We start from the raw sequence: 12,678 nt of genomic DNA, 5'->3' as shown, positions 1-12,678 counted from the left end.
AGACTGTGTCTGTTCCCCAAACTAGAAAATACAAAAAAAAAAAAAAAAACATCCAAACCAATTTAAGGATAACAATTTAATTGAGGTTAAATAAAAAACAGATGCAATACGGATAAACAAATGAAAAAGCTTGGCTTATTGAATATCAGATCCCTTTCTACGATGCACTTTCTGTAAATGATAAGATCACTAATCATAACCTAGATGTGCTCCATTTGACAGAAACCTCTCTAAAACCTGATGATTACATCATTTAAAATTAGTCTACCCATCAAAATTACTGTTAAAAACATGAGCCACGTCCAAAAGGTAAAGGGGGAGGTGTTGCTTCAATTTATAACAATGTTTTCAGTATTTCTCAGAGGGCGGGCTTCAAGTATAATTCGTTTGAAGTAATGGTGCTTCATATAATATTGTCCAGAGAAGAAAGTCAATGAAAAATCTCCTGTTATGTTTGTACTGGCTACTGTATACAGGCCACAAGGGCACCATACAGACTTTATTAAAGAATGTGCTGATTTTAAATCCGAATCAGTCTTGGCTGCAGACAAAGTTTTAATTGTTGGTGATTTTAATATCCATGTTGATAATGAAAAAGATGCATTGGAATCAGCATTTATAGACACTGAACTCTATCGGGGTTAGACAGCACGTCCCAGGGTCTACTCATTGTCAAAATCATAATTCAGATTTAATACTGTCACATGGAATTGATGTTGATGGTGTTGAAATTATGCAGCCAAGCAATGGTCAGATCATTATTTAGTTTTGTGTGAACTTCATATAGCTAAAACTTTAAATTCTACTTATTGTTACAAGTATGGTAGACCCATCACTTCTACCACAAAAGACTGCTTTGTAAGTAATCTTCCTGATGTATCCCAATTCTTTAGCATATCCAAAACCTCAGAACAACTTGATGATGTAACATAAACTACGGTCTCTTTTCTAGCATTTTAAATACATTTGCTCCTTTACACTTAAGGAAGATTAAGGAAAACAGTCTGACACTGTGGTATAATGAAAACACTTGCACCCTAAAGAGAGCAGCCAGGAAATTGAGCACAGCTGGAGGAAAACAAAACTAGGGGTATTTCGTATTGCTTGGTCGGAAAGTAACCTATCCTAAAGAAAAACATCAAAAACTGCTAGATCTGATTACTTTTCTTATCTTTTAGAAGAAAACAAACATAACCACAGGTATTTATTCAACAGAGTGGCTAAATTAATGAAAAATAACGCATCAACAAGTTTTGGCATTTCCCAAAAGCATAGCAGTAATTACTTTTTTTAGGAACTACTTTACTTCTAAGATCGATACTATTAGAGATAAAATTGTAACCATGCAGCCGTCAGCTATAGTATTGTATCAGATATTGTGCTATAGATCGCCTGAGGAACAATTCCACTGATTCTGTACTGTAGGAGAGGATGAATTGTATAAACTTGTTAAATGAAACTTGTTAAAACCAACAACATGTATGTTATGCCGCATTTCCACCGAAATTACCCTGAACATTTTTACCAGGAACTTTTTTTCCCAGGAACTTTTTTCCCCCCAGACCTGTTGCTTTCTGCGTTTCCACCGCGGTGTAAAGTACCGGGAAGATTAGGCAAATGACTGGTGACGTAGGTCCATGTGCGTTTCTCAATACAAAGTACCGCTGATTAAAAAAAAAAAAAAAAAAAGTACGCTGATTTTGGACGTGCATCATTGGTAGTTAGTTCAGACTTTGTGCATTTGACTGGGGAGTGTGATGTCCACAACGATGCAAGTCCGGTAAATCTATAAACAGCAGCATTCTTGATAACTTCAGTCAGCTCGTCTTGGCTACTGCAATTTTCCTTACTGTGTATTTACAATAAAACGAAATAGGATATCAAATACCACTGCCTCCTTTGGTTTTCATTTAAGCATAATAACAGCTGCAGAAATGTACTTAGTTCAGGGATATGTGTATCTGCAGCCATTACAATGAAACGAAATATTATATAAATTTGCCTTTTTTATTTTCATTTTAACATATGGATAAATTGAATACAGACCAAATAAAACCTGTTAGATTGACCCCGCAGCTGAATTACATTTTATGTTTAACCACTAAAGACACATCAGAGCCAGCGGCACACATCAGAAGGTCTATCCCAGGAGAGGCTGCTCTCTGTGGATACATGAGGACTGAGCTCCCGCTGATCGAGTCTCTCAGAGATAGACGAAACACATTTTTAAATAGGCGCTGTCTTTATAAATAAACCACAGATTTGAGTTTTAAACAACTACATTCTCGCCTGAAATACTTTTAAAATTACATTTCATGACACAATAACAGTAATATTTGAAAATTATCCAAATAAATGGTGTTTGAACTCAACCAATGCTGCGTGAACTCAGATGGCTTTGGCTACAGCAATTTTCCCCTCAGTATATTTACAATAACACAAAATAGGATATAAAAAACTACTGCCTCCTTTCGTTTCCATTTAAACATAATAACAGCTGCAGAAATGTACTTACTTCAGGGATATGTGTAACGTTATATACAGCCATTACAATAAAAAACGAAATATTATAGACTTGCCTTTTTTATTTTCATTTTAACATATAGGTAAATTGAATACAGACCAAAGAAAACATGTTAGATTTACCCCGCAGCTGAATTATATGTTATGTTTAACCACTAAAGAGACATCAGAGCCAGCGGCACATATCAGAAGGTCTATCCAAGGTGAGGCTGCTTCTCAGCGGATAGATGATCACTGACCTCCCGCTGATTGCGTGGAGCTCACCGTCTCAGAGATCGGTGAAACACATTTTTAAATAGGCGCTGTCTTTATAAATAAACAAAAGATTTGAGTTTTAAACAACAACATTCTCGCCTGAAATACTTTTAAAATTACATTTCATGTCACAATAACAGTAATATTTTGAAAATGTTGATCTGAATAAATGGTGGTTGAACTCAACCAATGATGCGTGAACTCAACCAATCAGGATGTTTAGAGCCAAAGTCCCGCCCCCGAAAGTTCCTGAACTTTGAAAAAGTACCACCTTGCCAGCAGGGACTTTCTGAAGGGCATTTTTTTTACCCAGAACTTTATTTAGTTCCTGGTTCCTGCGGTGGAAACACACCAAGTACCAGGCAAAAGTCCCTAGTTCCTGGGTAAAGTTCCTGCGGTGGAAACGCGGCTTTAGACCCTATTCAATCTAATGCTGTGTTTGCACCGGAATTACCCAGAACTATTGTACCAGGAAATTTTTTTCCCAGGAACTATTTTCTCCCCAGACCTGTTGCTTTCTGTGTTTCCACCATGGTCTAAAGTACCGTGGAGATTAGGCAAATAGTCTGGTAACGTAGGTCTGCGTGCATTTCTCAATACAAAGTACGTATATTTTGGACTTGCATCCTCGATAGTTTGAAGTTTGCTCATTCAACTCGGGAGTTTGATGTCCGCGACATCTAACTTCTGATAAATTCTGAAAAAGAAGACATAAAAACTCTGCATGTAATAACCTGGAACACTGACTTGATGGCTGCTCTGTCAATTCTTCCTCATCAGTTAGGAACCTAGATGTGCTATTTGATAGCAATCTTTCCTTAGAAAGCCAAGTTTCTAGAATTTGTAAAACTGCATTCTTCCATCTCAAAAATATATCTAAATTATGACCTATGCTCTAAACGTCACATGCAGAAATGTTATTCCATGCGTTTATGACCTCAAGGTTAGATTGTTGTAATGTTTTGTTGGGTGGCTGTTCTGCATGCTTAATAAACAAACTCCAGCTGGTCAAAATGCAGCAGTTAGAGTTCTTACTAGAACCAGGAAGTATGACCATATTAGCCCGGTTCTGTCAACACTGCACTGGCTACCTATTAAACATCATCCATGTCCATGTCCGCTGTGTACTCAAATCTCTGGCAATTTGATGATACCTAGAATATCCAAATCAACTGCGGGTGGCAGATCCTTTTCCTATTTAGTGCCTAAACTTTAGAATAATCTATCTAACATTGTTTGGGAGGCAGACACACTCTTTCAGTTTAAATCTAGATTAAAGACCCATCTCTTTAACCTGGTTTACACATGACACACTAATACGCAATATACAAATCCAAATGGATTTTTAGTCTTCATTAAATAGGTAATCTGGAACCGGGAACATATAAGTCTATTTCTCTCTTATTCCAACGTCACCGTAGCCACCAGATCCAGTCTGTATGGTGGATCAGCAACTAGAAAGGATCTTTACAGCCCTGAGAGACAGTGGAGATCAGGATAACTAGATGAGCCCCAGATACAGATCCCCTGTAAAGACCTTGTCTCAGATGATCACTGGGACAAGACCACAGGAACCAGTTGAGTCCTCTGCACAATCTGACTTTGCTGCAGCCTGAAATTGAACTACTGGTTTTGTGTGGCCAAAGGAGAGCTGGCCCCCAGACTGGGTTTCTTTAATTTTGATTTAGGAAGTGTAGAGGGTTAACAAAGAGGTTATTTTGGCCTTGTCTGCACCTGACGCTAAGGCCCAACTTGTAAATAAATAATTGTTTATTCAACATTTCTCTGGTTCTGAGACTCTCTTCCTTTTCCTGTTACGGCTGACCCCTAGCGGTCGTAACAAGCGCGTTCAGTCTCAAGAAACTGGACTCTGGTGTTGCTAGAGGAGTGGATAACTGGCAGAGAATGAATGACCTGACCGCTCTAGTGCCCTCACATGAGGGGACGCGCTTTCCCTTGCCATACCGTCACTGGGCGGCAGCTGGGAATCTCGCTTGTCGGAGCTCATTGAGCCCTGAAGCACCAGGGGTGGCAGGGGTATCAGTGAAGCTCTCTAAGGGGAAACTGAAGAGGATCGGGCACCGTATACAGAGGTGTGTACTTCTCCTCCCCAGGGTGGGATGTCCTTGGGGTCAAAGACAGGTATACACCTCGGTATGGCCTTGGCTTGGTATCGCTTGGCCGAGGTCCTCTTTGTCAGAACAACAGTCAGCAAATCCACTTTCTGTTCAGAGGACCCGACCAACGCTCTGTTTCTAGGTCTGGCGATTCGAGGAGCTGGACAGCTGGGAATGGAGATGGGTTGAGCCCTGGAATGTCGCTGCCTGCTTCTTCACCTCCTGAAACTTCTGCAATGTTTAGTAAATCTGCCCCAGCTGTTCTGATGTGTTTGAAGCTCTGTTCTGCATCAATGTAATGAACATCAATGTATCAGAAATGTTGTCAATTGGTAGAAAAAAAAAGAGGAAACAGGCAAGGACAATGTGATGACAGGAGGAATAAAAGTGTATTAGATGGCTAGTGAGTTAGTCAAGCTCTGTGGTGTTTTGGTCAAGCTCCAGTTGATACCCCACTTCATTCTTGTATGTCTGCAATCCAAAAGTGTTTTTTTTTTCAGTAGTTCCTAGGTAGGGTAATATAGCACCCTAATGTTTCTTTAGGTTTGTATGGCTAATAGTTTGTGCACTGATAATTAAATTTGACACGGGTGTTTTGTTCTTTCACATTTTTATATCAAAAATACAAATTCAGGCTTGCATAACCAGATATAATGACCACAAACCATTTTTTATGAGATATCCAAGGAGAGGTGGAGAATCCTAGTACTGTATATTGCCAAAATATTAGCAACCTAACAGAATCTGTTCTAATGGCAGTACTGACCTTTGCAGACCAGGCCCTCCTTCATCAAAACCTGCTTGCATACTGCACAACTCTTGGCCTTTTTAAAAGTCTTAGCCTTGAAGGTGTGGGAATGAACAGCCTCAAAGTCTTCTGGCTAAAGGGGCAAAGAGGGAGAGAGTGTTAAAATGCATCCAATGAGCTGAACAAGGGCTTCAGTGTTTTAAAAAATTTCACAGATCGTTTGAAGTGATTTCACATCCTGTATTGTTTTATTGTTAGATCGACATAAAGAAAGTCAACACACAACACACCACACACACAAGCATACTACACATTTATTGAATATTTAGTAGGAGGTCTTGGAAAATGCTGACTTGAGCCTGATAGCACTGAAAGCGAACGTCCCACCCTCTCTGCATTTGCTGTCCAAAGCCAAGTCCCCTGAACGTATATATGCTGACAGACCAGAATACCAGAGACAACATTGCTATAATACTGTAGGCTACATCAGCAGTTCCCAATTCCAGTCCTCACATCAACACCACTCTGCACATTTTGTGTATCTCTTATCACGTGTGACATTTGCTCTATTCGACTGTAAGTGCCCTGCGAAGTGGACTTCACCAGATATCCACCATGATTCCAGTTCGAAGCAAGCCTATATGTTCCATACAAATGGCATTAAAGTTTGTGAGATGTAAATTTAAATAGTATTTATTTACAGAGGTGTATTATGTCACACTTCACACTTCCCTAGTAAGTTTTGTCTGTGTGTAAAGAAGACAGCACAAATCCATGAATGAATGTTTCGCAGTGAAGTAAACTTCAACAGATTTCCCCTGCTCAGGGAGTAGAGAGCAAAAAACACTGTGGATGGATAATGTCAGTTGGAACACAGTTCATGCATATTCACCGGGGAGAAAACTTTATAATACATTTAATAAAAGTACTACAATACCATGAATGATGATCAGGTTGTTGATGTTTGCCTGCCATTTTTGCTCTGTCTGCACAGCATGTGTGAATGCACTGATGACGTATTCTGTCTCCACGAAAAAGATGTGCAGAGGTATGCAAATACATACATTGAAAGGCAGGTAGGTAAGCCAATTAAAATGCTCAGGCCACGCATTTTGATTGGACAAACATTTCTTGGTTTTAATCCTTCCAAAAAATATATTACTACATATACAATACATTTAAACCACTCAACTTAATGACTGCATTCAGAATGTGAAGAGACTTTCAACCAGCATAACAAAAAAATGAAGTCAATCACCTATTAAGTATCTGTACAGCAAATCCATCTGGTCAAGGTAATAAAAAGTGTGATCCTCAGCATTTTCAGCTGTACTATCTACCTAAATCTAAATGGCTTTTGTCACACATTGACAAGACTGTACAAATAGCCTTGCATGGGTAACCTTGGCTGTGAAAACCAGAGAGAAGTATGGACACTCATTCCCTAAAATAACACTTTGCGTAACTCACCACTCACAGCATTTATTCAGAATGGGAAATATTTGTGTGTTATAGTGACCTTGTGGAGAGGCATGTACATTTATATGCATCATTGGGGGTCCAAGCACATTTGTGTAGAACAAGCCTATCTACAAAAATGGATCCTGTTTATGCTATGCATACAGTTGTTTTGATGTCAAACAGGTCATAGACAAAACATAACATAGACATGGCTCATGGCTTCCAGATGATTTAAAGGATATATAGATGATGCAATTTTAAGTTTTACTTTCTTTTTGGAGTGTTTCAAACTGATTGTGCATAGATAATATCAAAGTCACAAAGTGTAAAGTCTCAAAACCAAAGAGATATACTTGATCAAAGTTAAGACTCTGCCACTGCCCCCCAAAACTGTTCATTAAAACATGCCCCACATTGCTACATCACGATGTGGGAATATTTGCATAATGCAGCCAAAATGTTTATGCAAAGAAAGAAGTCATGGTTTCAGTAACTGCAGTTAGTGTTGAAGCAGCCATGTCAGGGAGATGCTGTGTGTTTCTAGGTGAAAGCAAAAGCACTTTATTTGGCCTTTATTTATTTGGTATTTAGGAATCTTTAAGATTACTTACAACGGAACAGTAATGCATTTTATGGACGGCCATTTTATGAACCTAGGAGAGGAGGTAATTCTGACTTTTGATCTCAAATCTTCCTTTTCAGCCCAAGATACTAGAAAAGGTAGGATCCTCAAAATTATATTCCTCCTTAGAGAAAATGTTATCTTTGAGGATTTCCAGTCAGGATTTAGACTGTATCATAATGCTGAGACTGCTCTCCTTAGAGTTACAAATGACCTGCTCTTATCATCTGATTGTGGTTGTATCTCTCTATAGCCCCATTTCACACTGCCATTCCGGCAAATTCACGGGTAAAGTGTTCCGACAATTGTTCCCTGGTCGCTACATTTCACACTGCCAGTGATTACCCGGGATATGTGCGTGCTTTCACACATAACCCGTAAAGATCATTTAACGACATGTGACATCAGGGCGTGACATGTAATGTACGAGTCGAAAACGTTAGCCACGTTATACTTTCACTGAAGTAAGTGAACGATCTCTGCGTCAGCAGGAGAGTGAGGAACTAACTGATCTCTGCTTCATTACAGTTTGCACATATTTTTTCATCACGAATGTTGATCTTTCTTCAAAACAGCCAGTTAAAGAGTCGCGCGATAACACTTCGACACGGCATTAGATCTGGCTTTTGTTCACACAGTGCTCGTCCCGGGTTGAACCCGGCAATGTTACTAGGTCCCCGACCTGGGTTCAATGCCAGAATCAATCCCGGGACATGGTTGCTTTCACACAGAAGGCGACCCGGCAATGTTCCGGCAATATAATGGGTCCGACGTGCAGTGTGAAAGGGGCTTATTAGTGCTACTGGATCTTAGGGCTGTGTTCGACATTATAGACCACAAATTCTCTCGAATAGACTAGAACACTTTGTTGGCATTGATAAAAGTCAATTAGCATGGTTCAAATTTATCTGCCCGCTATCAATTCATTGCAGTGAAAGAAGAGGTATCATATCAATCACAAGTGCAGTATGGAGTGCCTCAAGGCTCAGTACGAGGGCCATTAATTTTCTCGCTTTACATGTTACCCTTGGGAGATATCATCAGGAAGCACGGTGTTAGCTTTCACGGTTATGTTGATGATACTTCTCTTTATTTCTCTGCAGCCCGGAGAAACATATCAATTAGAAAAATTTATGGAATGCATAGTCGATATAAAAACCTGTATGATAAGTAATGTCTTACCACTAAGTTTTGGAAAAAAAACAGAGGTGTTAATTATAGGACCTAAAAACTCTGCATATAATAACCTAGAACGCTGTCTAAGACTTGATAATAATAATAATTCACTACATTTACACTTTTCTAGGAACTCAAAGCGCTTTACATAGACAGGGAGTATCTCCTCGTCCACCATCTTGATGGCTGCTCTGTCAACCTAGGTGTGCTACTTGATAGCAATCTTTCCTTTGAAAGCCACATTTCTAGCATTTGTAAAACTGCATTTTTTCATTTAAAAAATATATCTAAACTATGACCTATGCTTTCAATGTCAAATGTAGAAACGTTAATTCATGCATTCACGACCTCAAGGTTAGATGTTAATAATTAAAAGACTTAATGATTTATTGGGTGCTTGTTATGCACAGTTAATAAACAAACTCCAACTGGTCCAAAATGCAGCAGCTAAAGTTCTTACTAGAACCATGACGTATGACTATATTAGCCCGGTTCTGTCAACACTGCACTGGCTCCCTATGAAACATCATATAGATTTTAAAATCTTGCTTATTACTTATAAAGCCCTGAATGCTTTAGCACCTCTTGTTGCACTATAGTCCTCCATGTCCGCTGCATTCTCAAAACTTAACCAGAGATGTATAGTAATGAAGTAGAACTACTTCACTACTGTACTTAAGTACCAAAAGGCGGTATCTGTACTTTACTGGAGTATTATTTTTTTCTCCTACTTCCACTTTTACTTCGGTACATATTTTCGCTGAGTTTAATACTTTTACTCCGATATTTTTTTTATGTGCTGCATCGTTACTCGTTACAATTATAATATTGTTACGAATCATTCTATTACAAACCACTGCCAGAACTTTAGATGGCAGATTTGATGAAGCTGGCACATCATTGAGCGAAACAAGCGATTAAGAAGACTGCGCTTGCTGACTGAACTGCTGTGAAGAGAGAAATGAACACCGAGCCGAGCCAGATAATGACTCGTTCACGAGTCAAGAACCGGTTGCATCGGTTCTCGGATGACCAGTAACGTTAGTTCTTTCTGACAGTTCGATTCAATAAACCAGTTGAAGAAAACAGTTCACGATTCTTTTGCGCTCGATGCAATGGCGTCATTGGCGTTTACTGCACCTGGGCTCATAACATTAACACAGAATCAGTTCAGAATCAATCACCAAAAGAATCAGTTCGGTTCAGACGCTCTGTGTGTCGGTTTGCTTCACGCTAAATCACACATGCGCAGTATCATCAGCTCATCGGTTCACGAATCAGACGCGTCTGACAGAAACGGTTCTTGACTCGTGAACGAGTCATTATCTGGCTCGGCTCGGTGTTCATCTTCAGTTCTCTCTTCACAGCAGTTCAGTCAGTGTACTGTTTGAGTCAATGAATTACTCCGGGATATTGGTTTGTTTTAACTCAGAGGGAGTGTCAGACACATTAAACAAGTTAACAGCTTAATTCATCTGTGGATTAATGCGTATTGGAGACGCGAACTGTTTAAAACGATTCAGTTCGATTTGGTGAACTGTTTCAAAAAGATCCGGTTACATCGAATGATTCGTTGGCGAACCAGATATCACAAACTGCTTTGTTTTTAACTGTCTTACAACAGACACGGAAGAGAAGACAATGCTGAATAAAGTCGTAGTTTTTGCTATTTTTGGACCAAAATGTATTTTCGATGCTTCAAAAAATTCTAAATGACCCTCTGATGTCTTATGGGTTTGAAACAACATGAGGGTAAGTTATTAATGACATCATTTTGCAAATTGGGCTAACCCTAGTAACCGTTTTTTGTTTACAAGAAGTTACAGTCAAAGGAATTGTGATTGTCCTTTAGGTTAATCATTTGAAATAGTAAAAACAATATGTTCAAACTTTTGACTACTTTCTTTAATAGCTACATAATACAATACTTCTACTTTTACTTTCAGTACTTGAGTAGTAAATTTTAAAATAGACTACTTGCAATACTTGTACTTTTACTCAAGTATGGGTCTCTAGTACTTTATACATCTCTGAACTCAACTTAATATTGTATTGACAATAGTGTATTAACTCTATCCCAGTGTGGTATGGGAACAGCTCCAGTCAAGACTGCAAAGCCCTACAGAGAGTTGTGTGCTTAGCTGAGCGCATAACAGGGTCCGTTATCCCCTGTCTGCAGGACATCTACCTCAAACGTTGTAAAAGCAGAGCTTTTAAAATCATCAAGGACTCTATCCACCCCAGTAACCATCTTTTCACTTTGCTGCTATCTGGTTAACGCCTACGTAGTCTGATGGCAAAAACCGAGAGACTCAGGAGGAGTTTCTTCCCCTAGGCCATCAGGCTCCTAAACTCAAAACCAGCCTCTTAACATCTTCATGTCTCCACTTAATCACTTTATCAGCAAGATATTCATCATTCTCTACCTCACATTGACATACTGAGAGTGTCAACCTGTTTGCACATTTGCCTCTTGTAAATCCCTGGATATCTTAATATTTAAGACTACAGTGTACTTCCATGCATATTATTTTGCATTCTATATTTAATTCTACAGTATACATATTTTTTATATTTTATTCTTATATTTTTATTGTTTAGTTTTATTTCATTCTTCCATAGCTATATTTATGTATATTTTCATCTGTGTTGTATTCTTTAATAATTGCACTGTCCATGGAGCGGCCCACAGGTTGAAAACCACTGACCTAGAACATCAAAATCAACTTGCGGGTGGCAGATCCTTTTCCTATTTAGCGCCCAAACTCTGGAATAACATACCTAACATTGTTCTGGAGGCAGACACAATATGTCAGTTTAAATCTAGATTAAAGTCCCACACTAACATATTTCTAATATTCAGATCAGTTAAAGGATTTTTTTAGGCTGCATTAATCAGGAAAATCGGGGAACACTTCCCATAACATGTACTTACTACATCATTGGAAGAATGACATCTATGCTAATATTAGTCTGTTTCTCATTTATTCCGAGCTCACCATACCCACAAGATTTAGTCTGTATCCAGAACAGATGGTCACTGCAGTCATGAGCTCTCAACTAGATGAGCCCCAAACACAGATTCACATTCAAGAACCTGTCTCCTAGACGGCCACCGGGACAAGACCACTGGAAACACTTCTGCACGTCTGACTTAGCTGCAGCCTGCAATTGGACTGCTGGTTTCATATGGCCGGAGGAGAACTAGCCCCCCAACTGAGCTTAGTTTCTCCCAAGTTTTTTCTCCATTCTCTCACTGATGGAGTTTTGGTTCCTTGCCGCTGTCAGCTCTGGCTTGCTCATTTAATTTCCAGTGATTCTGTCGACTTGATCGCACAGATACTATTTAAACTGAACTGAGCTTAAGTAGATGACATCACTGAATTCAGCGATGAACTGACTTTTTGCATTATTGACACATTATTTTCCGGTTTAATGCTGTTCAGTTACTTTGTCACAATCTGTGCTGTTAAAAGCGCTATATAAATAAAGGTGACTTGACTTGACTTGACTTTGCAAATTACAATCTGGCGCTTCTGAATCAGCTACTGTAAGTATTTTTTGTAATAAGTTTAAGTATTTGCTATTAACTATGTATGTATGTGTGTGTACATGCACATTTGTGTGTGTGTGAGAGAGAGAGAGAGAGACAGTGACATCACAGTGGAGTCAGCTGTTTCAACTGTGGCTTGTGTACGGCAAAAATACAAGCTTCATCATGCAACTCTGTTGCCCCCTTTCGGGCTTGAACTGATGGTAAAACTAAGGACATTGTC

At 39.1% G+C, this 12,678-nt stretch overlaps 1 protein-coding gene across 8 annotated transcripts in view; it reads right to left on the bottom strand.

Annotated features, from left to right (window-relative positions):
• LOC113050734 (tensin-1-like) overlaps positions 1-12,678 on the bottom strand; it is a 108,521-nt gene that overhangs the window by 75,751 nt on the left and 20,092 nt on the right. For 5 of the 8 annotated variants that reach the window (XM_026213995.1, XM_026213998.1, XM_026213999.1 and 2 more), the window contains exon 2: positions 5,662-5,776. In XM_026213995.1, coding sequence (XP_026069780.1) covers positions 5,662-5,776 — 115 coding nt within the window. Of the gene's footprint in view, positions 1-5,661; positions 5,777-12,678 lie in introns of those variants that run through there. The other 3 variants (XM_026214000.1, XM_026214001.1, XM_026214002.1) reach the window with 2 other exon arrangements.

The sequence above is a fragment of the Carassius auratus genome, chromosome 31, assembly GCF_003368295.1.
Source record: "Carassius auratus strain Wakin chromosome 31, ASM336829v1, whole genome shotgun sequence".
Taxonomy (NCBI): domain Eukaryota; kingdom Metazoa; phylum Chordata; class Actinopteri; order Cypriniformes; family Cyprinidae; genus Carassius; species Carassius auratus.
Note: the sequence above shows the minus strand (reverse complement) of the source record. Positions and strands in the feature narration are given on the sequence as shown.